Raw genomic sequence first — 23,290 nt, 5'->3', positions numbered from 1 at the left:
AGCATCTGAACTTAGTCTGCAGCCTCTCTTATTCGGTGGTGGCAGGGAGAGCCTACCTGGCCCTGTCCTTGGAAGCTATCATTGCATCAAGATACTTTCCCACAAAACACTCCACCCCACCTTTTGCCCCTGGCCCTCCCCTTGGGCCACTCCCAATCTCAGATCAACAGATTCCAACCCTACTGAGCCCTGGGCCCAGGTGCTGCTCCATCTAGAAAGCCCTTTCCTTCTTCACCTACATCCTGACTTCCCCCTAAAACTCAGCTATCACTTCCCCTGGGAAGTCCTTCCTGACCTCCCCTCATCAAAACAGTCTCCGGCCACTCCCTGTGTCTGCCTTCCACAGCTCCAAGCACTTGTCCCTTTGCTTGGCTCTCTGCCCTCCCACACCAGGAGCTCCTTAAGGACAGGGACGTCATCTCTGAACGCATCTATGTCATCTCTATATGACATAGACCTCCAGCCCAGGCACACCATCTGATATATAGGAGGTATTCAATAAATCTTGAACTAATGGATGAGGCCTCGGCTGGACACATGACCCAGGGGAATATGTTGCAACAAAAGTTGTGTGTAAGTGGGCTGGGGTCATGGCTCAGTGGTAGAGTGCTCGCCTAGCATGCATGAGGCACTGGGTTCGATACTCAGCACCACATAAAAATAAAATAATGATATTGTGTCCACCTAAAATTTAAAAAAATATTAAAAATAAAAAGGTTTGTGTAAGTAATCTGTGTCATCAATTCTTACAAAAGGGGACTGCTAACATAATTGAGAATGGAGCTGAATCTGCCATCACCTTTGGTATTTATTATTACACCTGGCAAAATAACTAGATTTGTTAATGAACAAATAAGTGAAAATATGAATATGTGAATGCTACATTTTAAAGCTGAATTCTTTTGCTGGAGGTCTATAGAAGGACTGCAAATCAAAACCATTTGAGATATCCAGAATTTAAAAAGATATCATCATAAATGTGAGAGAAGTAAGATCCCATCAGATTCAAAAGCTTTTCTTAGTTATATTTCTTAGGTATATTCTTCCTATTTTCTATTTAATATCTTAGGACCCTGTGAAAGTCAAATGAGTTCAGAATTGTGTGAAATATACATGCATAGGTTCCTAAGAGCCCCCCAAAAGGCAAAATCCCATCGAACAATCAACCTGAATAGGAGCTGCAGGCTTGATGAGAAGACAGTGAGCTACAAGATCAACCCTTCTTCAAGTTATTAAGCCCAGCTTATAAAAGGAAGCTCCACAGCACAGCCAGGGTTGTCAAAAGAAAGGCTGTAGGTGTCTCTAGCACCTTCGTGCAAGACCCACCAAACTCTCCAGCCATAAGTAAAACAAGTGAACTGGAAAGTGGCAGTCTGCCTCGGTGCACAGACGTCTTTCACCCCAGAAAGTTAAGAGTCAAGTAACCACCTCAGAAAGGAGGTGAAGGGAGATGATAACTGGGCAGAGATGCTAATTATGTCCCAATACCTAGTCTTCCCTTCTCCCTGCCTGGTGGTAACAGACCAGTGAGTGTCCCAGGGAATGCATTTGCTATCCTCCCCTGCAGCTAAGTGCCCAAGGGCACCCTATGACTAAGTTCTAGGCAATCTGGCGGGAACAAAAGTGGCATGAGAAATTTCTGGATAACAATTCCAAAGAGGAAGTTGGTTGTCTTCCACTTTCTCTCTTCCCCTATTCTGCAGGCTACCACGTGGATGACGGTGACACTGGTGGAGTAGCAGGAGAGGGCAGGAGCCAGCTTCCACCTCAAGAAGCTGTCTATCAATCACCAGGACAGCAGAGCAACAAGGCAAAGGAAACCCAGCCCTTAGATCAACATTCAGAGCAGAACCACTCCAAGAGAGAAATTAACTTCTAGTTTGCTTGAGCCACTGTAGTTTTGGATTTCTTTGCTATAGCACCTTAGCCTGAACCCCACACAATACGGTAACTTTGTTTCTTAAGACATTGCCTGTCATTTTACCCCATAAGTAATTAAAAATTAAGAAATTAAAATATAGCAATTAGGGGGCTGGGGGGCGTAGCTCAATGGTACAGCATGCGCTCAGCATGCTCAAGGCCCTAGGTTCAATCCCCAGCACCAAAATCAAAAACAAAAAAAAATAACAGCAGTTATATATATTTTTGTGTTAAGAAGAATCTGTCCATATTGATATTACATGTAATTATAATATTTTAGAAATTCTAGCTTCGGTTTTAAATTAAAATCTAGTAAGATTGATAAGTAATATTAAAATATATTATATTATTTTTCTAATATATTAGAAAAACTTACCATATTTATACACTTAATAACACATAAGAGTTACATAAGTGTTCAGAAAGGTGGTGTTTACTCATTCAGAAAAATCACATATCTAAAAAGAAACTGAGGGAAGGGAAGGTAAAGCCAGGTGGGGGAGCAGGTGGGTGGACTCCATGCAGGACCCACACAGGTACATATTCCAGCTTCTGTATTAAGGGATGGGTTCAAGGGAATTTATATTACTTCAAATTCATGAGCGGATGAGGACCACGCATAAACCAAGTAGGAGGTCACATTCTTCACAGGATTATAATCAAGCAAATTCTCTGCAGTAGAGTTTAAAAATACTTCAAAACACTTGAGTCTGTAAAGAGAATAAATATTATTCAAAAATCCCTTTAAAAGTGATGACAAGGGCTGGGGCTGTAGCTCAGTGGTAGAGCGCCTGTCTTGCATGTGTGAGACACTGGGTTCGATCCTTAGCATCACACAAAAATAAATAAAGAAATGATGATAAAATTTTTACTGAACTTATAAAAATGATAAGCTGGATTTAAAAGCTCAAAGAACAGGTTATCATGAGACATGGACTAGCTGGGCTAGGTAGCACACACTTAGCCTGTAATCCCAGTAACTGGGGAGGCTAAGACAGGAGGACCACAAGTTCAAAGCCAGCCTCAGCAATTTAGCAAAGCCCTAAGCAACCTAGTGAAATCCTATCCTGTCTCTAATAAAAAATTAAAAGGGCTGGAGATGTGGCTGTGGTTAAGCACTCCTGAATTCAATCCCTGGTACCAAAAAGAGAGAGAGAGAGAAGAGAGAGAAACGTGGACTCTTCCAAAGTTTAAAAAAAAAAAAAAAAAAGTCAAATATCAGCAATTTAATTCAAATCTACCTAATTGATCATTTGTTATTTAAGTTGGAAATCATTCTCTAAAAAAGTTCATAGTCTTTTCTGCACACCAAAAATTACACCTTAGCTCACCAAAAAACTTTACTTCAACCACTGGTCTCTTTCTGCCTAATGCAGGAAAAGAACTGTGGGTCCTGCTTGACTGTCTTTGGGTCAACAAAAGCTTCGCTACTCTCAAACCTCAATGCCCCACATCGCTTCAAAACCATCCGTTTGCTCCTCCAGCTACTAGAAGGACATGAATATTGGCTAAAACTTAGTCTACCCTGAGCAGTTGGTGGCTTTAGACACGTCTTTAAATCTTACAACCTCATTTTCTTATCTTTAAAATGACAACAATAATACTTTGCAGAGTTGTAAGCATTAGAGCTCATGTATGCAAAATACCTATCAGGGCTCAATAAATGGTATCATTATTACCATAAGTATATGTAATGCTAAACAAGACTTTATGAACGGTCCAGAGAGAGCACACACTGGCCTGCTGTTGGGTCACCTGTCAAACCCTCCCAGTCTTCTGAGTCTCAGCTAGTCTCCTTCCCTCGTTCACTATCTCCAGCTCATCTTTTGGTCAATCTTGAATTCTAGTGAATTATTTCTTTTCTTACTCCCCATTCTCTTTCCTTTCCTCTCATCCCAATACAGTGTCTTAAGGACAATGTTCAGGACAAGAATCCAGCAACACAGCAGTCATCAACAGAATGCCTGCTGGACAACCTGCCCATTGTAGCTCCGTGGTAGAGCGCCTGCCTTGCATGTGGGTGAAGGCAGAAAGACAAGAGTGACTCATCAGAGACACAGGGGAAGCAGACCAGCACCCAGAGCTTCCGCAAGAGGGTCCCAGCTGGAAGGGGTCTGGGACGGTGACTCTGGCCATCGAGAGGAAATCCAAGGAGAGGAAGACATCTTCACAGCGTAAAGAGAAGACACTGAAGATGGCAGGGAACTCGGGAGCAGCTGCAATGAAGGTGCAAAGCCGTGACCTCTGGGGAGTGACATCAGTGGAACTTGGAACTCAGCGAAAGTTAGGAGCAGGTAAGAGGAAGAGTACATTTGGGTGTTAACTGGGGACTTTTTTTTTTTAAACAGAACATAAACAAGTTTGGACACGTGCCTGAGTCTGACATATTTTCAGAATCCTCAGGGTGGGATGTCTACAGATGTAACCCAGCCATTCAGGGAGTGAGAAGATGTAGGGAGACACCAACTGGCCAGGAAGAGAGCACAGAGCAATGCTGTCCCAAACGAACAGAATGTAAGCCACAAAAAAGTCATACACATGGTTTGAAATTTTCTAGTAGTCACATTAAAAAAATAAAAATAAAGAGGTAAAAGAAATTTCACCAATACATTTGATACAATCCAAAATATCCAAAAAGATAGCAAGTCACCTACAAAAGCTAGGGAAGATCACTCATAAAAAAACAAACTTGGTTAGGATGAAGACACGTATAGAACTAAATGACACACAAGAAAAAAAACATAGTACTCACTTTTTCAGAAGATGGTCTCTGTAAACTGTCACCTTGTACCCAAATGCTCTCTGTCACAAATGCTATGTGTTCTGCTTCAAGTATAAAGGGAGAGACAAGAAACAGGGCCCATTTGTTCAAGTCATCAATGGACTGCACAGAGGGAGAGAAACATAGAGGATTCAGTGTCACTTCAAACCACAACTGCCTCTTATCTCAGCATGCCTGACATACCCGCCCCTCTGCAATTCCAGGTAAGATCTACCTAAGGTTATCTGATGCTCTTCTGCAGACATTAACCCTGTGCTTCTTGTTTAACCGTGACTGTTCAAACAGCCCCAAAGCCCTCTGAGACTCTTGACAGCTTTAAAGTCTCTGGATATTTGTTTTCACACAATTAATTCTGACCACCAATGCTTACAGATTAGCACATAGTTTTCCAAATCACATTTGAGGCACATTTAAGAATGAGGAGGTCTGGAAGAGCCTGCCTGGCTACTGCAGTCTTAAGACCTGGTCCTTCATTCCCATGGGCACCAGGCCTGGCAGCACAAGGCAGCTGTCCTTTGTCCTTGCATTACTCATACTGAAGTAAACTGTTCTTTCCCCTGAGACCTGGGAAGTGCATAATCTTTCTGAAACTCACAAAACAGTCAAACCCAGGGGTGAGGGTGTAGCTCAGTGGTACAGCACTTACCTAACAGGCATGAGGCCCTGAGTTTGAAGCCCAGCATTGCAAAAAATAAAATAAAACAAATACAGAGATAAGATAGGATATTTCTGGGAAAGACCCTTACCATATGCAAAAAAGCCATCAAACATATTTTAGAGAAAATGTAAATTCAAGAGTGATTTTAATTTAGCTTTTAAAAAAAATATATCTTTTTAGTTGTAGATGGACACGATCTTTATTTATTTATTTTTATGTGATGCTAAGGTCCAAACCCCGTGCCTCATGCATGCAAGGCAAGTGCTCTACCACTGAGCTACATCCCCCACCCTAATTTAGCTTTTTTAAAAGGAGATTATAGTCAAGATTGGTCAGCAGATCAGATATGGTCCCACTGGGCCCTCCTTATCAGTGGTTCTACAACCTGGATTCAAACCAAAAAAAAAAAAAAAAGAAAGAAAGAAAAATAATTAAATCTGTACTAAACAAGAACAGACTTTTTTTGGTCATTATTAGCTAAACAATGCAGTTTAGGTAATAACAATAATATAGTAACAACCACTTACACTATATTAGGTATTATATATATTGATTTGGGGGCTGAGGATGTGCTCAGGGGTAGAGTACTTGCCTAGCATGCATAAGGTCCTGGGTTCAATCCCCAATACCACCAAAAAATAAATTAATTAATTAAAAGATTTGAATATGAGGAAGATTTTTTGCATAGTAGGCAAATACCACATCCCTTTATATAAGGGACTTGAGCATCTCTGGATTTTGGTGCCTTGTTTTTGGTGGGCTAATGCCTTTTTAAATTAACTTGCTGTTCTTTAGGAAGCATTAAAAAAAAAAACAAAAAAAAAAAACTTTTAAAAGTTTTTTTAGCCTACCAAAAACAAGACACATATGGGGGGTGGGGGGACGAAAATCCAAGGCTTCTGGGGGAAGCCTTATCACCACCACCACCACCAGCCACAAAAAGGCTCCAATCCCAAACAGAGGAGCCATATCTCAGCAAAACTAACAGTGTAAAACGGATGCACAGCATGTTGGATCACTACCACCAGGGCTCAAGGGGTAGGCAAGAGCAGAAAAATTAGTTGATTTAGTTAACAGAGGCCCAATAACATCATGAAAATGTTCCTAAGTAAAACTGCCTAAAAAATTAAAACATTTACATCTCAAATTTCGTGTATGTTGAAAATTTTACTCTAAGCTAAACTCTAAAGAATATATTTTTAATAAATCAAGTCTAGAAGCTGCTGCAGTCGTAAAATCCACTCTGTAATTATTCTTCATTTTATTTTTCTCAACCAGGTTTCCTAAGGTGGCCACTGGATGTAATGAACTTCCCCCCTTGGGTCCAGGTGGTACTTGGGTGGTACTCGTTGTGTACATTCCTAGGAAGGACTGAGAGAACCCGTTCAGTGTGTATACTATATTTTTTAACTTAAGAGTGTCCTTTATTTGCTACCGGTACAATTTCATTCCACACCTAAGCACAGGCACAATAGAATGTTCAACCCTGAGACAAGATTTTGATTCTCTCATGGGTGTTGTGATTTTACCTACGTTTAAATAATTTTTTTAAAATCTCATTTTAATGCTGAAAGTGAGCCAACTTTCCAGACGGAAGAGGAAAAAACAAAAACTAAAAGCAAAACTCTCCTCAGCGTTAGTGAAAGCGGTATTGCGATGCCCATGGCAATTTGCTTAGTAGTGCACTGTGAAGTCCACTTCCCAAAACAGCTGCCTGGAAAGAACCACTGTCCCTTGTCTCAGCAAGGGCGCGTTTTTTACAGCGATTACAAGGCAGGCCCACGCCACTGTAGGTGACTGAGCCGGCTGGACAGTGGCCACCATCCCAAGTACCGGGCCCGGAAACAAAGACCGAGCGGCGGCCGAAGCGCTGAAGATGCAGAGCGGGCTGCCGAGAAGATGCAGAGCGCACGGGACACGTCCGGGCCCCCGCAGGGACGAGCCTCCTGCCGCGCTCAGGTCCCCCAGAGGCCGCCCACTGCGGGAAGGAGTCCGCGCGCGGCGCTGCGGGGAGGCAGGGGTCCCGGGCCCGCGCGCCCCGCCCGCCAGGCTCGGCGGGGGCTCGCGCGCAGCCGACGGTACTTCCGGCCCCGCCCCGCGCCCCCCGCCCGCCCGCCCACCTGGCTCTCGCCGACGCAGAAGACGCGGCCGCCGCGGCTCAGGCACACGCGCGCGCCGCCGGGCCGCGCCGCCGCGCCGCAGAAGGTGAAGGAGCAGCGCGAGGCGCGCAGCCGCCGCACCGTGGTGCGCACGAGCGCGGCCGGCCGGCGCCCCCAGCGCGCCCACAGGTACAGGTAGCACAGCGTGATGAGCATGGCCGGCGCCCGCGGCCCGGGAGGCTCGCCCGCCGCGCTCCGCCCCGCCGGCCGGCCGGAAGAGGCGCGCCGCAGACAGGCTGCGCGGGCGGGGGAGCGCGGGCACCGGGAAGGGACACCGCGCGGGGCGAGCGAGGCCGCGGAGGCCTCTGGGGCGGGTACCTGAGTGCAGAGATGCAGGGAGAAGCCCCCACGTGGGAGGTGTGCAGGGTCGGGGAGGTCAGGACCGGGAGGGTGTCTGGGTAAAGAGACTGCAGCCGGAGGGGGTCTGGGAATTGGGGAGGGCTGGCCAGAGCAGAAGGTGGGGTGGAAAGGAGGCTCCAACGAGGTGGGATGACAGGCTTCTGAAGCTGCACCCGCGGAGGGATCCAGGAGGTGGTGGAGGCCATACCGTGGGTGGAGGGACAACGCAATGGAAGGGCCAGGTAGAGGCCCTGGAGCTTGGCGTAATAGAAAAGGGAGGTGTTCTGGGGAGGGGGAGTGTGATAGCTAGGATGGTTGGGGGGTTGTTATATTCCCAGTGGATGCTGGACCCTATGAAGCAAAGGCCAGTCTCCCTTAGGGATGGCGATAGATAAGGAAGGTGCTCAACACATATTTCCCACAAATAGCCAAAATTTGCTAATCAGTACCATACCAGGAATCAAAAGAGCTAACACAACCTCCACCCAATCCAGCTAGGGAAATGAGTGAGGCAGTTTTTATTACATGATGTTAATCCTTCATGCATGCAAAAAGGGATATAGGGGAGATTACATGATCTGACATAATGTAATAATTTTCTCTTTTTAAAATAAGGACAGAGAACAGAAGTTGAAGACCAGTCAGCACCAAAAAGGCTGTACAAGGTGCTCTTGCCACATGTGGGTCACCAATGTGTGACCAGCAGAAAGAGGAAGTATCACTTATGATTCACAGTGTTCTTGTCCCACGAGGAATCATAATTATTACTATTACTGACAGGTTTCTCCTGTGGAACCTCACTTCCTCAAAGGCAGTCTGTCACCAGTATCCTGGACACTTCTGAAGTACAGAAAAGATTTTGAGTTGTTGGCTCTCTTGGCATAATGCAATGAAAACAAATAGGTCCACCCACTCCTAAATCTTTACTTAACTAAGGGTGGGTTTTTAAAGTACCCTGACCATTTGTCCATCTACTTTAACACAGCAGTGTAGGATACCCACTCTCAGAACCCCAGACTTCTGGTCACATGATGTAGTAGTTCTCTCCATTGCACATAGCAATAATATGTTTAAAAACAGAGTCTAGAAAGAAATAGCTGGGATTAAAAACAAAATAAGCATTGCTGTGGACCAGAAATAGAAGTCAGAGTGATGAGCAGAGGACTGAACTATATCCTGCACCTCCCTATGGGACATCACTGGAGAAGGAAATGAATGAGTCCCTCAAGGAGGGACTCAGCCCCTTCATGATAACTCAGGCTGTAGGTCAGAAATTAGTGATAAAAAGAGGTTTACCAGACTTATAAATCCTAAATGTTTCACTTTCAGAAGCTTCCTTAAAGTTTGCTGGATTACAGTGGGAAAGAGGCACCTCCTCACCCTCCTAGAGATGGATAGGTCATCTACTCCTCCTGAATGTCACCAACATCCCCATCTTTCCAAGTACTTTAAGGGTCTTGCAACCTCAGCTTCTCACAGACTTCTGGAAGCTGCCCAGCTCTACCTGCAGATGTTTCAAGATGTCATGGTCTCAGAACATGAGAAAATAACATTTTGGAGTCAATCCTATATATCAATTCCAGGTTATAAGGAATGGGGACCATCACGGTTTAATATGATTAAGAAGTGGGTGAGCCCCCTTTCTAATGTGATTTGAAGAACACTAATTTTTTCTTCTTTCTTTCTTTTTTTTTTTATTAGGAATAGCACCTGGATCACTTTACCACCGAAAAACACCCCCCAGCCCTTTATATTTTTTGAGATGAACTTGCTAAGTTGCTGAGGCAGACCTCAAACTTGACATCCTTCTGCCTCAGTCTCCCAAGTTGCTGGGATTGCAGGCATGCACCACTGTACAAGGCTTGAAGAGCACTGATATTACTCACTCCTAGGGAAGCAGTAGAGGAAGGAAGATATAGCAGGACAGTAAGAGAGGGTAAACCATCACACAGCAAGCTCCCCTGTTTAGGATCCCTACCTACAATGACTTTGGTTGATGTTTCAGAGGGTCAAGGTACAGTTTAGCTTCATCATCTTCAAAGGAGAAGGGAAAGGTGTAAAACTAAGACCTGGAGTGGATGTACCTGATCCTCATCCTACAGGCCCTTGGGACCCAAAGTGCAGCCCTTAGACCAGCAGCATCAGCACCACCTGGGAGCTCACTAGAAATGCAGAATCCTAGGCCTTATCAGACCCAAAATCAACATCTGCATTTTAACAAAATCCCCAGGTGACACAAACACAGTAAGTTTGAGAAGCACTGTTAAAGTCCACCTCCATTATACCCTATCTAGACATTTCCAAGCTGTTGTAGAAGAGAAGACTACAGACTCGGAGTTTAAAAGCAAGCCTTTGTGGTTTGTCAGAATACAAAAGTCATGGAAGCACACCTCAGTAACCCACCAGAATGACTAGCTTTCCTGGGAAGAGCTAGTTGGCCCTCAGGAAGGCATGCCCTGGAAATAATGATTGAGTATAAGGCAAAGTGCCAGCCAAAAGGATGTCACCACCAGAGCTGTCCAGCTGCCCCCCACCCACCCAAGGAGATGCCAGTTCCTCCCCAGGAGACATTAATCAGTACCCCTCTGAGCTTGGAAAGTACTCAGCACTCTCAACAAATGGCCAGAGTTGAGAAATTAAAATCCCAGTCCAGTAGGAAGTACTGGGTAGATGCTGAAATTTCAATATCTGTAACTGAATATTTCATTCTTAGCAGTTACAGTCTGTCTATAGATAAAAGAATCCATTGCTTCCATCACCATGATGGAGTGCTCAAACAGCTTAAAATGATATTCAGATCACAGGGGATCAGAATAACCATCTGTTTGAAAAAGCGTCCTCCAAAACAAAATAATTTAACTAAGTAAGTAAACTGAAATCATGAGGCTTTTGTTGGCCCAAAAAAAAAAGAAGAAGAAGAGTTTTTCTTTGAAATTTGAATATTTTTCCAAATAGGAAAATTTGTTATTAAATGCCCCTTAAACTTCCATAAATGATCCCCTATAATTATATAATGAAGCTAAGAAATGTATTAATTGTATTTTGTTACATTTTGTCTACTTTTCTAATGTTGTTTATTGCTCTTAGAAGTTTGATATTTATCCAAACAAAGAACTCTTGAGTTCTATACTAGAGTTGTCTCTAGGTAACATGATGATAATAGTAAAGAGAAAGCAAGATGTGAATTAAAAAGATGATTTCACCCCATTTTGTATAACTATAATGCACTGATGAGAACATTAAAAATAAAAAGATGCTTTCGCATAAAACCTTAAGATCCTACCTTTAGTATGCTATTCTTCCTTAATCATAGAGAAATCCAAAATAGTGATTACCTCCTTGATTTACCTTTAGTTAAAGAAAAGACATCTCCTGGTGCAACCTCAAGGTAATGCTAACTGGGAGAATCATTTGAATTCACTTTAAGTCTTGATAGAACAATATGTAACATGATATTTAATTGATAAGGGAATGTCACATGTTTTTAAAAGATGATCTTATAGGATCTTACGTGTTACAGTATGTGTAACATTTGTTCAGAAAAAAATTAAGTAAAATTTAAAAGTTTTAAGACCAAAACAGGATTGAGTAAAAGCATATTTACCAGTAGTGTAAAGATATAAGAAATTAGGGCTGGGGATGTGGCTCAAGCAGTAGCGCGCTCGCCTGGCATGCGTGCAGCCCGGGTTCAATCCTCAGCACCACATACAAAGATGTTGTGTACGCCGATAACTAAAAAATATTAAAATTCTCTCTCTCTCTCTCTCTCTACCCCCCCTTAAAAAAAAAAGATATAAGAAATTAAATGGTAGGAGGCAGAATTGGCGTGTTTGGATAAAAATCACACAAACGTGAATCTTATAATAACTACATTAAGTGAAAATAGATGAACCGGATGGTGTTAAGATGAAACTTAGGATATTGTAGACAGAGCTGATTGATTTCAAAGTGAAGTGATGAGGCAGATGATCCAGTATGGGGAGGGGGTGAAGAGTAGGGACTGGTTATTAAATTCTAAGGTCTTAAAGCTCCCAGCTATTAGAATTCCAGGACCCTCGAGATAAAAGCAAAGTGGAACAGTAGAACCAGGCTCTCTATCACCTGAATATTTGAAAAGCCACACTGAACAAAAGATGAATTACTATGTTCCTCACTGAGATATTTTCTGTGTACCAAAGAAGCTAGGCAAAAAATATTGATCCCACCAGATGCAGTGGCACATGCCTGTAATCCCAGTGGCGTGGGAGGCTGAGACAGGAGGATCGCAAGTTCAAAGCGAGCCTCAGCAACTGTGAGGCACTAAGCAACTCAGTGAGACCCTGTCTTTAAATAAAATACAAAATAGGGCTGGGGATGTGGCTGTGTAGCCAAGTGTCCCTGAGTTCAATCCCTGGTACAAAAAAAAAAAAAAAAGCCAGTTTAGCAAGACCCTAAGCAACTTAGTGAGACCCTGTCTCAAAAAGGACTGGAGATGTGACTTAGTGGTAAAGTACTCCTGGGTTCAATCCCTAGTATCAAATAAGTAAACAATTCTCTTTTCTAGCTCTGTCCATTGAGATGGCCTCAGAGCAACATTACTCCAAAGTGCACCCTGGTGCTCAGACCCTGCGATATCTCTAGTTTTTCCCATTAAAAGGAACTAGAGGGGCTGGAGTTGTGACTGAGGGGTAGAGTGCTGGCCTGGCATGTGTGAGGCACTGGGTTCGATCCTCAGCACCACATAAAAATAAAATAAAGCTATTGTGTCCACCTACAACTAAAAATTAAGTGTTTTTTTTTTAAAAAAGGAATTGTATGGACTGGGGTTGTGGCTTAATGGTGGAGCGCTTACCTTGCATGTGTGACACACTGGGTTCTAAGATCTCATATAAACAAAATAAAGGTCCATCAACAACTAAAAAATACATATAATGTCTGTCTCTGTGTGTGTGTGTGTATAAAGGAACTAGAGATTCTTGAAGAAGGGGATGATGATTTGGGTGTTTAGAAATAAATAAGGCAGGATATTATGTGAAGGAAAGCAGCAAAGGTTCAAATAAAAATGGGGCCCGTCAAAGCATACAGGAAACAACCCCTAAGTGCTCCCCTACAGAAATTAGGCCAATTCAGTATCAAATTCAAATACATCAGATGTATGAAGAGCCATGAGTCCATGATGATCCTCAACAAAAGTTCAGATATTCTGAGAGAATGTAGGATAAAAGATGTTACTGTCAAGTCTTACTATTTGGTTATGTTTGTAGTACCGATGATTTATTGTATTAATGGACATTGGTAAATTGCAAATACTTCTCTTAGAAGGGATTTCTGACCCACCAGGACATCAATACAAAGACCTCATAAAGCTGTGATTCCAAGCAGAGAGAAATGCAGGAGATAGCCAAAATTTTAATCAGATCTGGCTTTAAGGCTCCTTAAAAGTTGGATGGTCCTAAAAATATGACATGGTACAAGATTTCATTAGGTCCAATGATCATAAAAATTAAATCCATTTGAGAACTCTTCAGCCTTTGTGGGAGCTGCGGGCTTCTGTGAACAAGCAGAAGGAAGTACAGCAGCTATGCACATCCCAGCCTTCACATTTCCCAGTTTCAGTTACCCACCGCCAGCTGCAAACCAAAACTATTAAATGGAAAATTCTAGATAATAAGCAATTCCTAACTTTAAAATTGTACATTATTCTGGGTAGCATGATGAAACCTCATGCATCCAGCTCCATCCCAAAATCATCCTTTTGTTCAGTGTATTCACACTGTATATGCTACCTGCCCATTAGACACTTTGCCATCTCAATTACTAGACCAGCTGTTGAAGTGTCACCATGCTTGTGTTCAGGTAACCCTTATTACTCCAAAGTACAGGAGTAGTAATACTAGCAATCTGATTACAGAAAATTGTTATAATTGATCTGTTAAATTATTATTAGTCTCCTGCTATGCCTTATTTATAAGTTAAATTTTATCATAGGTATGTATGTATGGGGAAAAAAATCTGCAGTTTCAGGCATTCCTAGGGATCTTAGAATGAATTCCCTTTAGAAAACAAAGGACCACTATAATGTTATAGCTTGATATAACTTCCAAAGAAGGGACTAAGTGATCACACTCAAGATTACAGAGAAGCAGTAGGTTTGTCTCATTAAAGACTCAGGAAAAAATTTTTAAATCTCTGATGGTAAATTATCTCAGTTACCAGGGAAAATAGTGTTTTCTTAAAGAGCTTTCACCTTCTAATCCAACAAGACTTTTTAAAAGGCTTGAAGAAATACCACCATAAACTTACACTTATGGATTAATAAGGCATCTATGCATATCTGCTATCATATACACTTGAAATGTGATAGAAAATGCCACTCTTGTAGGAATAGCCTTTTAACTCTTAATTTGAAATGGGGACTTTTAAATTGAAGTCATACTAAATTGATGAACAGTATTGAAACATCTAAGAGAATGGTAGTTTTGCCATACTGAGAAATCAAATCTGCTAGATTTATAAGAATTGTATAATCAGGCAATTGAAATACCTAAAAAGGAAGTTTATGACTCATGTCTGAAACCAGAAGCTCACTATGCACATCTCCCTCAAGGATCTCTTCTAATGGAAATGAACAGTTGTAATCCATGAATATTCCAACCTAAGGGTGGACGGTGTGTCCACCAAGGAGGGGAAAGAAATCCAGCCTTCCACTTAAGACAGAACTGGGTGGAAAAAGAATTCTCTACAAAATAAAGAGCCTAATGTTTTCCTAGCAAACACTGTGACCCCTTTCAAACAGCCTTTTGAAGTCTCATAACCATAGGGCCACCTTCCCTTCCCCTCCTGGGCTTCTGGGGGACTTCTGTTCCCTGTTTACCCACCCCACGAGGCTTCTGCTTCCCTGCTGGTCACCAGGCTCCTGTGGGAGAGGGCGGGCTTTGTCACGCTGCAGGCAGGGACCAAGAACAAGGGGATGTCTACAAGACCTGCCTCCCTCCTACAGTGCGGTTCTGGCTTTTAAGTCAGATGTGTGGTTTATTTTCACAATAACCCCAGATACCAAAATAATAAGTACAAGTGGCATGGTGACTCCCAGCAACTCAGGAGACTGAGGCAGGAGCCTCACAAATTCAAGGCCAACCTGGGCAACTGGAGGAGATCCTGTCTCAAAAATTTTTAAAAATGGGGGCTGGGGGTTGCGGCTCAGGGGTAGAGCGCTCGCCTAGCATGTGTGAGGCACTGGATTCAATCCTCAGCACCACATAAAAATAAATAAAGGCACTGTGTCTATCGAGAACTAAAAAATTTATTAAAAAATTAAAAAGTAGAATTCCCCTGGGCTCAATCTCCAGTAACAAAATGAAAATAAGTACAAATCAAAACCCAAACACAGGCTGGGTGCAGTGGTACACGCCTGTAATCCTAGGGGCTGGGGAGGCTGAGGCAGGAGGATCACTCAGCAAAAGTGAGGAAGCAACTCACGGAGACCCTATCTCTAAATAAAATACAAAATTGGGCTAGGGATGTGGCTCAGAGGCCAAGTGCCCCTGCCTTTGAGCCCCAGTACCCCCAGCCCCGCCAAAAAGACCCAGACTCAGTAAAGAGGAACTGAAGGCAATCCAGGAAAGGGGTGGTCTCCAAAGCAACCTGAGGAAGAAAACAGACCATTTCCAAAGTCAGCTGTCAGAAGACAGCAAAACATGTTTTAAAGACCCAGGGGAAGAGCAGCCTAGAGCTGTATGCCTGGCCAAAGTATTTTCATGTTGCGAACCCCAAAAAAGATGTTTTTAGAAATAAATCTTAAAAGATAGTTAAAAGCACTATCTTTTAAAAGCACTTTAGAAGGAAGAAAAGTTTAAAAAAAAGAAACAGATGGGGAAGGTGTGGCATACGGGAGTGAAGAGAGTACAGGAATTGGTTTTGGTTTGCTTTTTTATTTTGCTTATTATTTTTTTCAGTGCTGGGATCAAACCTGGGACTCGTGTGTGTTGGGCAAACACTCTACCACTGAGCCACATCTCCAGTCTGCTTTGCTCCTTAACTATTTGTTGAATTCATGCCCCTTACTTTTTAAAAAAATCTTATAATTTAAATAAATCTCTATATGGAAAGCAAATCTATAAAGTTTTCAGAATATAGAATATCTTTCTGACCTCAAAATAGAGAAGATAAGTCAATCAAGATGCCAAGAACATTAATTATAAAGGAAAAGGATGCTACGTTAAAGTTAAGAACCTCGCTGGGGTTGTGGCTCAGTGGTGGAGTGCTCACCTAGCACGTGCAGGGTGCTGACTTCAATCCTCAGCACCACATAAAAATAAAATAATGGTATTGTGTCCAACTACAACTAAAACAAAAAAAAAATAAAATAAAAACTAAGAACTCTACTTACTGAAAGATACATTAAAAAAAAAGAAAGAAAGAAAGGCAAGCTCTGCGATGAGAATAGGTATTTGTAACACAAGTAACCAAGAAAGGACAAATACCTAGAATACATGAGACAAAGTCAAAAAAACCAAAAGGGGAGGAGTCTAGGATGAATAAGCGCTTCAAAAACAGTAAGCCCAGATGGCTGAAAACAGAGAGTGCTCAGTCTCACAGCCACTACAAACTAAACCCCATGAGAACTGGGTCGTGGGGTTGGCAGAGCTCCCCTCCTTAAGCCCCGGCATCTGGCTTCCGCCCCCAGGGCTTAAAGACCAGCCTTTTCCATTACTTCCCTCCCCTTTCTGAGCCCTGGCTTTCCTGGCCATGGTATTTCCACCAGTCAACAGAAACTCAGATATTTAAACAAAGGGGTTTCGTAGAGAGGACTGGCCTCAGGGTGATGACGGTGCTGAAACACCAGGCTCGGGGTAGTGTGCAGCCCAGGGGACAGCAGCCAGCCTGCAGGAGCTGGGCCTTAGCTGGGTATCCACATGGAGATGCACGTGGTGATGAACGTGGCAGAGGAGCCTGGGAGGGGCCAGAGCCACACTGAGGGCCCAGGGGTGCTGCTGAAACTCAGAGGATCCCCAAGAAAGAGAACTTGGATAGGGCCAGAGGTGGGAGTGTTATGGCTTGGATCTGAAATGTTCCCCGAAAGCTTGGTGCTCAGTGAAGGAGTGTTCAGAGACGGGCCTCTGGGAGATGACTGAGCCGTGAGGGCACTGGCGCATCACGGGTCATGCTTGTGTCTCTCTCTGCTTCTTGACCCCGTGAGACAGCAGCTTTGCTTCACCACACCCTTCCCCGTGGGGTTCGGCCCCACCACAGGCCCAGAGACAACAAAACCAGCTGACCATGGACTGAAGCCTTTGAAACCATGAGCCCAAACACTCCTCCCCTCCTTTGTCACAGTGATGGAGAGCTGATTTACACGTGGGCAGAGTCACTCATGTTCCAGTTCAAGGACGTCAGACAGACTGAGAGTGGTATCTGCACGGCAGCAGGAACAAACCAAGAGCCTTTTTCTCCCACAGATGACCTCTTTATCCTGTATCGTCATCTCTGTTCATGACCCAGGGACCATCACAGGGACCCAGAACTTAGTTGTTCTGGAGCCAGGACCTTCCCTTGCCCCACATCTTTGTTTCTGCAGCAGCTGACGGGACCCCTCTCCAGTGCCTGTTCCCATGGGAACCAGCATGGTGGCCTCCTGACTGATCCGCACTGCTCTTCAGCACACTTCTAGTTTGACTTTGGAAAGTGCAGCTCTGATCCCACTAGTCCCTTTCTCAAGGGATCCTCTTTTCTTTTTACTGCAGTGCCTGTTCCTCCCACGGGGACCTTTAGGGGCTCTTGCCTGGCATTCAGGACATTCCACTGTACCCACATAGCCCGGCCTCCCCTTCATCCACTGGCTCCCATTCCACTCATGAGGCCCTGTGCTAACCACTGTGGATATCCACCCTCTGTAACCTTGTGCTATGAATCAGATGTGCTTTGCCCCCAGAGAGGCTTGGTCCTAATGTGGTAATATGCGGTGGTGGCACCTTTAAGAGGTAGGGCTTACATTATGAAGTCAAACAACAACAAGTGCTGGCGAGGATGTGGGGAAAAGGGTACTCTTGTACATTGCTGGTGGGACTGCAAATTGGTGCGGCCAATTTGGAAAGAAGTATGGAGATTCCTGGGAAAGCTGGGAATGGAACCACCATTTGACCCAGCTATTGCCCTTCTCGGACTATTCCCTGAAGACCTTAAAAGAGCATACTACAGGGATACTGCCACGTCGATGTTCATAGCAGCACAATTCACAATTGCTAGACTGTGGAACCAACCCAGATGCCCCTCAATAGATGAATGGATAAAAAAAACGTGGCATTTATACACAATGGAGTATTACCCAGCACTAAAAAATGACAAAATCATGGAATTTGCAGGGAAATGGATGGCATTAGAGCAGATTATGCTAAGTGAAGCTAGCCAATCCCTAAAAAACAAATTCCAAATGTCTTCTTTGATATAAGGAGAGCAACTAAAAACAGAGCAGGGAGGAAGAGCATGGGAAAAAGATTAACATTAAACAGGGACGAGAGGTGGGAGGGAAAGGGAGAGAGAAGGGAAATTGCATGGAAATGGAAGGAGACCCTCATTGTTATACAAAATTACATATAAGAGGAAGTGAGGGGAAAGGGAAAAAAAAATCAAGGGAGAGAAATGAATTACAGTAGATGGGGTAGAGAGAGAAGATGGGAGGGGAGTGGAGGGGGGATAGTAGAGGATAGGAAAGGCAGCAGAATACAACAGTCACTAGTATGGCAATATGTAAAAATGTGGATGTGTAACCGATGTGATTCTGCAATCTGTATACGGGGTAAAAATGAGAGTTCATAACTCACTTGAATCAAATGTATGAAATACGATATGTCAAGAGCTTTGTAATGTTTTGAACAACCAATAAAAAAAAAAAAGAGGTAGGGCTTAGGGGAAGGTGGTCAGGTCATTGTGCTGCTCAAAGGGCATTAATGTAGCTCTCACAGAGCCCAGGTCAGTTCTCATAAGAGTGGGTTCTTGTAAAGTTAGGTTAATACATGTGCCTGCCTCCTTCTGCATACAGCTGCTTTCCTTCCTGCTTCTCCTGCTTTTCCCTCCCGCCATGTGATACAGCCACAAGTGCCCTCATCTGGGGCCAAACAAGTTGCCCAATCTTGGACTTTTAGTCTCCAAAATTGTGAGCTTAATAAACCTCTTTTCTTTATACTAATTATTCAACCTCTGGTTATTGTGTTATAAGAACATAAAACAGACTAATATGCCATGCAGGGTAGCTATTATCGCCCCCCCCCCCATCTTGCAGAGGCGGACACTGAATTTTAAAAGCAGTTGAGTAACCTGCTCTAGGTCCCATAACTTGGTAGGGAGGCTGAGGTTTGAATTTGGGTTTTTCTGGCTCCAAAGTCCTTCACTGAATAAACAAAACAACTGAGAGCACAGAATGAGTGTACACAGTAATAATAAATAGAAACAGGACTCCAAGCAGGGCTATTGTGGTGGCACATGCCTGTAATCCCAGCATCTCGGGAGGCTAAGGTAGGGGCATCGCAAGTTCAAAGCTAGCCTCAGCAATTTAGTGAGGCCCTCAGCCGCTTAGTGAGACCTTGTCTCTAATAAAATTTAAAAAAATAAAAAAAGGACAAGGGATGTGGCTCGGTGATTGAATGCCCCTGGGCTCAATCCCTGGTACCAAAAAGAAAAGAAATAGGACTCAAGATCCAAGAGTGGCAAAAAGTTCAGGTGTACCATGGCCAGCCCTGAGGATAGGCTTTTGAATCCAGATCAGATGGGTGACTGTGACTGTGCCTAACTTGCACACACCAAAAAAGCTGCAGGTGGGATGTATAAAATGCCCTGCACCCTGCAAGTCAGAAAAGATGTGGGATGCACTTTCTGTGCAGTAGCTGAATGTCGGTGATGCATCACCATTTTAAAGGAACTTCAAGTAGAGCAAAATTCAAAGTTAAAAAGTAAAGGCTCTAAATGTGATGTGGTGTCCTGGATTGCATATTGGAGCAGGAAAAAAAAAAAAAAAAAGACTATTAGCAGGGAAACTGGTGAAATCTTATGTCAGCAGTTTAGTTAAGTATTGCCCCAATGTTCACGTGTTCTTTTTAATAAATCTATGGTTGCATAAGATGTTAACATTGGAGGAATCTGAGTGAAGGGTATAAGGAACTCTGTACTATTTTTGCAACTCTATTTTAAGCCTAAAGTTATTTTAAAATAAAAAAGTATAAAAAATAAGAGAATGATCTTCTACTTAATTTCATTATCACTCCTTTTTTTCTCTTTATTCCTTAATGGTCATGTGGTCCTGAACTAAACGTTTCATCCCTCTGGGTCCCAGTTTCTCAACTATGGGAAAAAAAGGAGGGCCAAAAACTAGATTGCCAAGCTCCAAGGAATATCCTGGGTTTTCTAATACACTTACAGCGTGATTCAATTTCCAAAAGTGTGATTTGAGGTGGCCTCTTAGTGCCTTCGCATTCTGATATTTAGCACTGTGCCTACACAAAGTAGGTGCTCAGTACAGGCTGTTGGAATAAACTGGCTCATACCGCCATTGGTTCACTGAGGTAGAACAGGTCTCTCTTTTACTCAGTTGGCTACTAGAGAGCAAAGTGCTCAGAAAGTTTTCTCCATTGAAAGCAACTTATCTTCATTCAGCAGAGAGGAGGGTCCTCTACATCCCAGACAAGTGAAAATCAACTCCTGGCAGGAGAGGATTGTCACTACCTGCCAGCCCCAGACAGGACCTCCAGGTGGGTGATTAATACCATATGCATCCAGGTGGCCCACAGTGCCACTTCTGACCCTCTCCCAAGTCCTCAGCACCTTCCAAAGTCTAAGCCACCTCATTAGATGAGAGCTTGAACGGCAGATTGTGACCCTGCTCCCAGTGCATCGTTGTCTTCCTAAGGATCCTGTCCCATTTCTTGAACAAATTTCACTTTAAAGGGTTTGGGAGGAGCAGATTTAGGAGGACAAATGAATGAATGTGGAAATTGACTAAAACATTTATAAGCAATATGAAAGAAAGCATTAGCCTGTGCATCCTTCCAGGCAGCCCAAGACTCAGTCTGTGTGAGCTGCAATTTGTACAGTGAAGCAATAGAGGCCATGGTTAGGCATCCTGAATTTAGAGGTTGCTTTTGACCCACCAACATATACATGAACACATTTGGTAGCCCTGAGACTGTAGGCATGTGCCCCTCTAATACAGGAATTGGGGCTGCTAATGAGACAGGTTCACAGGGCTGAGTATAACAACCCACTCAGTCAGTCACTGGAAGGGAACAGGAGGGCAAGCTGTCTTCAGTTCATCCTCATAAATGTTTTTTGTAAACATATTAGTACTGTACCTCTTTTGAACAGAGCAGGAAACTCAGGCTCTGATAGTCTACACAAAGCAGGTGGAGGTCTCATTCCCAGAAGTTGCATACCTGTCTCAGGCATGGAAAAGCCTGCCTGCCTGAAAACTGTCCTCCTGAGGTCAATCTCGGTGCCTACCATTTGAACTTCTGCAGGCTGCATCATTTTATCTTCCAAATGAGTGAGAGGTGAACTGAAGTTGGCTTCAAGTACTGACATGCTGCTTTTGTGATCACATGAACTTAAGAGTAGGGCCTCAGACTGCAGGAGGAAGAGCAGAGGTTTCTGATACAAACCGCGGCTTGATAACCACTGTGTGGGGTCTTGATGGAGCATATCTGACCCCAAAGACTTGCTGGGGAGGGGATAAGGGGGAAAGTGTAGGGACTGAGGATCAAGGCCTAAAATAAAGCCCTAAAGGCCCCTGGGAGAGTGTGTGTGTCACCAGGCAAAGCACAGATGAAGATTAATAGATACTGTGAGACACCTAGTGCAGATGCACCCTCACCTGTGGCTGAGAGAGTGGTGAGAAGGAATGGATGAGTCACATAATGACAGAATTTTCTTTTTTCCCTCAGCCAGCCTGAACATTTTCTTTGAGACTTCCATACTTAAGGAGAGCCAATAAAAGGGGGAAATCGTACCTATTATAAACCTTTCATACTGGACATGTCATGGGACTGGAAGGACACTTTGGTGGAAAGACTGATGGGAGGACCGGAGCACTGATAATCCCTCCACATTCCCCTGCCATCAGAACATAAATTCACTGAATTTATCTTTCTACAGAGGCACCCAGTATGGAGTCTCCTCTATAGGTTCAGGGAATCTGCATGCCCCTCCCTTGATGTTCCTTGCTTTCCCTATCAACTTGAGATGCTTAAAGAGTTCGTGCAAACTCCACTTTTTATCCCAAACTCATTGGAAGTGGCTTATAATAAAATAACAGTAGGAAAAAGTAATCCATCCCCACGGGGCTGTCACCTGTTTATAAATGGCAGGTGGCAGCGGAGGAGGCCTGTGAGCCCGGACAGACCTTGGGAAAGGGCCCTTAAAAAAAGCGGCCCGAAGCCAACAGAGGATGATGCAGCTGAATTGCATCATGCAGCCCTTTCCCCACGATTTCAGCCCGGACGATGCCGGCATCCAGCCCCCAAACAGCATCTCGAATAGAAACCAGCAAAGTCACAAGAGCCCTGCGGCCAAGAAACTATCCCTGACTATAAATAACTGTCCCTAGGGCGATACACAGCAAGATCCAAGGCAGGACACCCGAGCCTGGCGAGCCGGCGGGTTCCTGCAGAGCCCACTAACCTGCGTGTCCCCGTGGGCGCCCCCGCCCCGGCGCCTGCCACCACGGGTTCCTGGGAATGGCCGGCGCTGCACGCACCTGCAGGGCCCAGCCCCGAGGGCCGCTGTTCCTCGTGGGGTCGGCGGCCCGCTTCGGCGGCTCTGGTCCACAGCGCAGCGGTGCCGAAACGCACGCGAAGGGGGCGAGCGCAAGGACAGCGCAGGTGGCAGCGGAGGTGCGGAGCCTGCCCAGACCCGACCGTGGGAAAGGGCCGGATCGGGATCCCCCTCGGCGCAGCCCTAAACCCTGACCACGCCCCAGCCCGGCTGGGCAGTGCGGTGGCCACCAGGGCCACGAGGGCCAGGACTTCTGGCTCCTCGGCGCGCGCCGCCCGCTGCCCTCACTTACCTGTCCTTCAGGCTGGCCTTAAATGTCAAAATACGTCCTCCCCAGGCAGGCCTGGCCTGGGCTAGCGGGGCCGCGTCCACGTCCCCTGCCCCGCCTCCCCACTTTGAAATTCCGTGTTTGCACCAGTGGCTCCGCGGTCCCCCGGGCACTGGCACCCTTCCCGGCAGGAGCTGGGTCTGCTTCCCCGCACACAAAGCATTTGGCAGGAGCAAGTGAGGGCACAGAAGCGGCCAGCGGGCTCTCCGGAGAGCAGTCTGGTGAAGGTGCCCAGAGGGGGCCGGGATTCTTTCCCCGGTTTACTCTGCCTTCCTGAGGCGGAAACTCTTACGCTGTCACATCTCCTTCTGCCCCTAAGGATGGGGTCTTATTCCCACCCCAGAACTCAACCCTTCACTTTCAGCACA

General features: G+C 44.5%; 1 protein-coding gene across 9 annotated transcripts in view; it reads right to left on the bottom strand.

The window, feature by feature from the left end:
* The window catches only part of Hlcs (holocarboxylase synthetase), a 190,789-nt gene that overhangs the window by 159,193 nt on the left and 8,306 nt on the right, over positions 1 to 23,290 (bottom strand). For 2 of the 9 annotated variants that reach the window (XM_076868956.2, XM_076868960.2), the window contains exons 1-2: positions 22,578 to 22,767; positions 4,673 to 4,804 (exon numbers count right to left, since the gene is read on the bottom strand). Coding sequence is in view for 2 of the 9 variants with exons in the window: in XM_076868953.2 (XP_076725068.2) it covers positions 4,673 to 4,804; positions 7,481 to 7,675 (327 nt within the window). In the remaining 7 variants the exon portion in view is untranslated. The other 7 variants (XM_076868959.2, XM_076868962.2, XM_076868957.2 and 4 more) reach the window with 6 other exon arrangements.

Source organism: Callospermophilus lateralis, chromosome 10 (assembly GCF_048772815.1).
Source record: "Callospermophilus lateralis isolate mCalLat2 chromosome 10, mCalLat2.hap1, whole genome shotgun sequence".
In the NCBI taxonomy this organism is placed as follows: domain Eukaryota; kingdom Metazoa; phylum Chordata; class Mammalia; order Rodentia; family Sciuridae; genus Callospermophilus; species Callospermophilus lateralis.
This window is presented reverse-complemented; position numbering and strand designations above follow the sequence as displayed.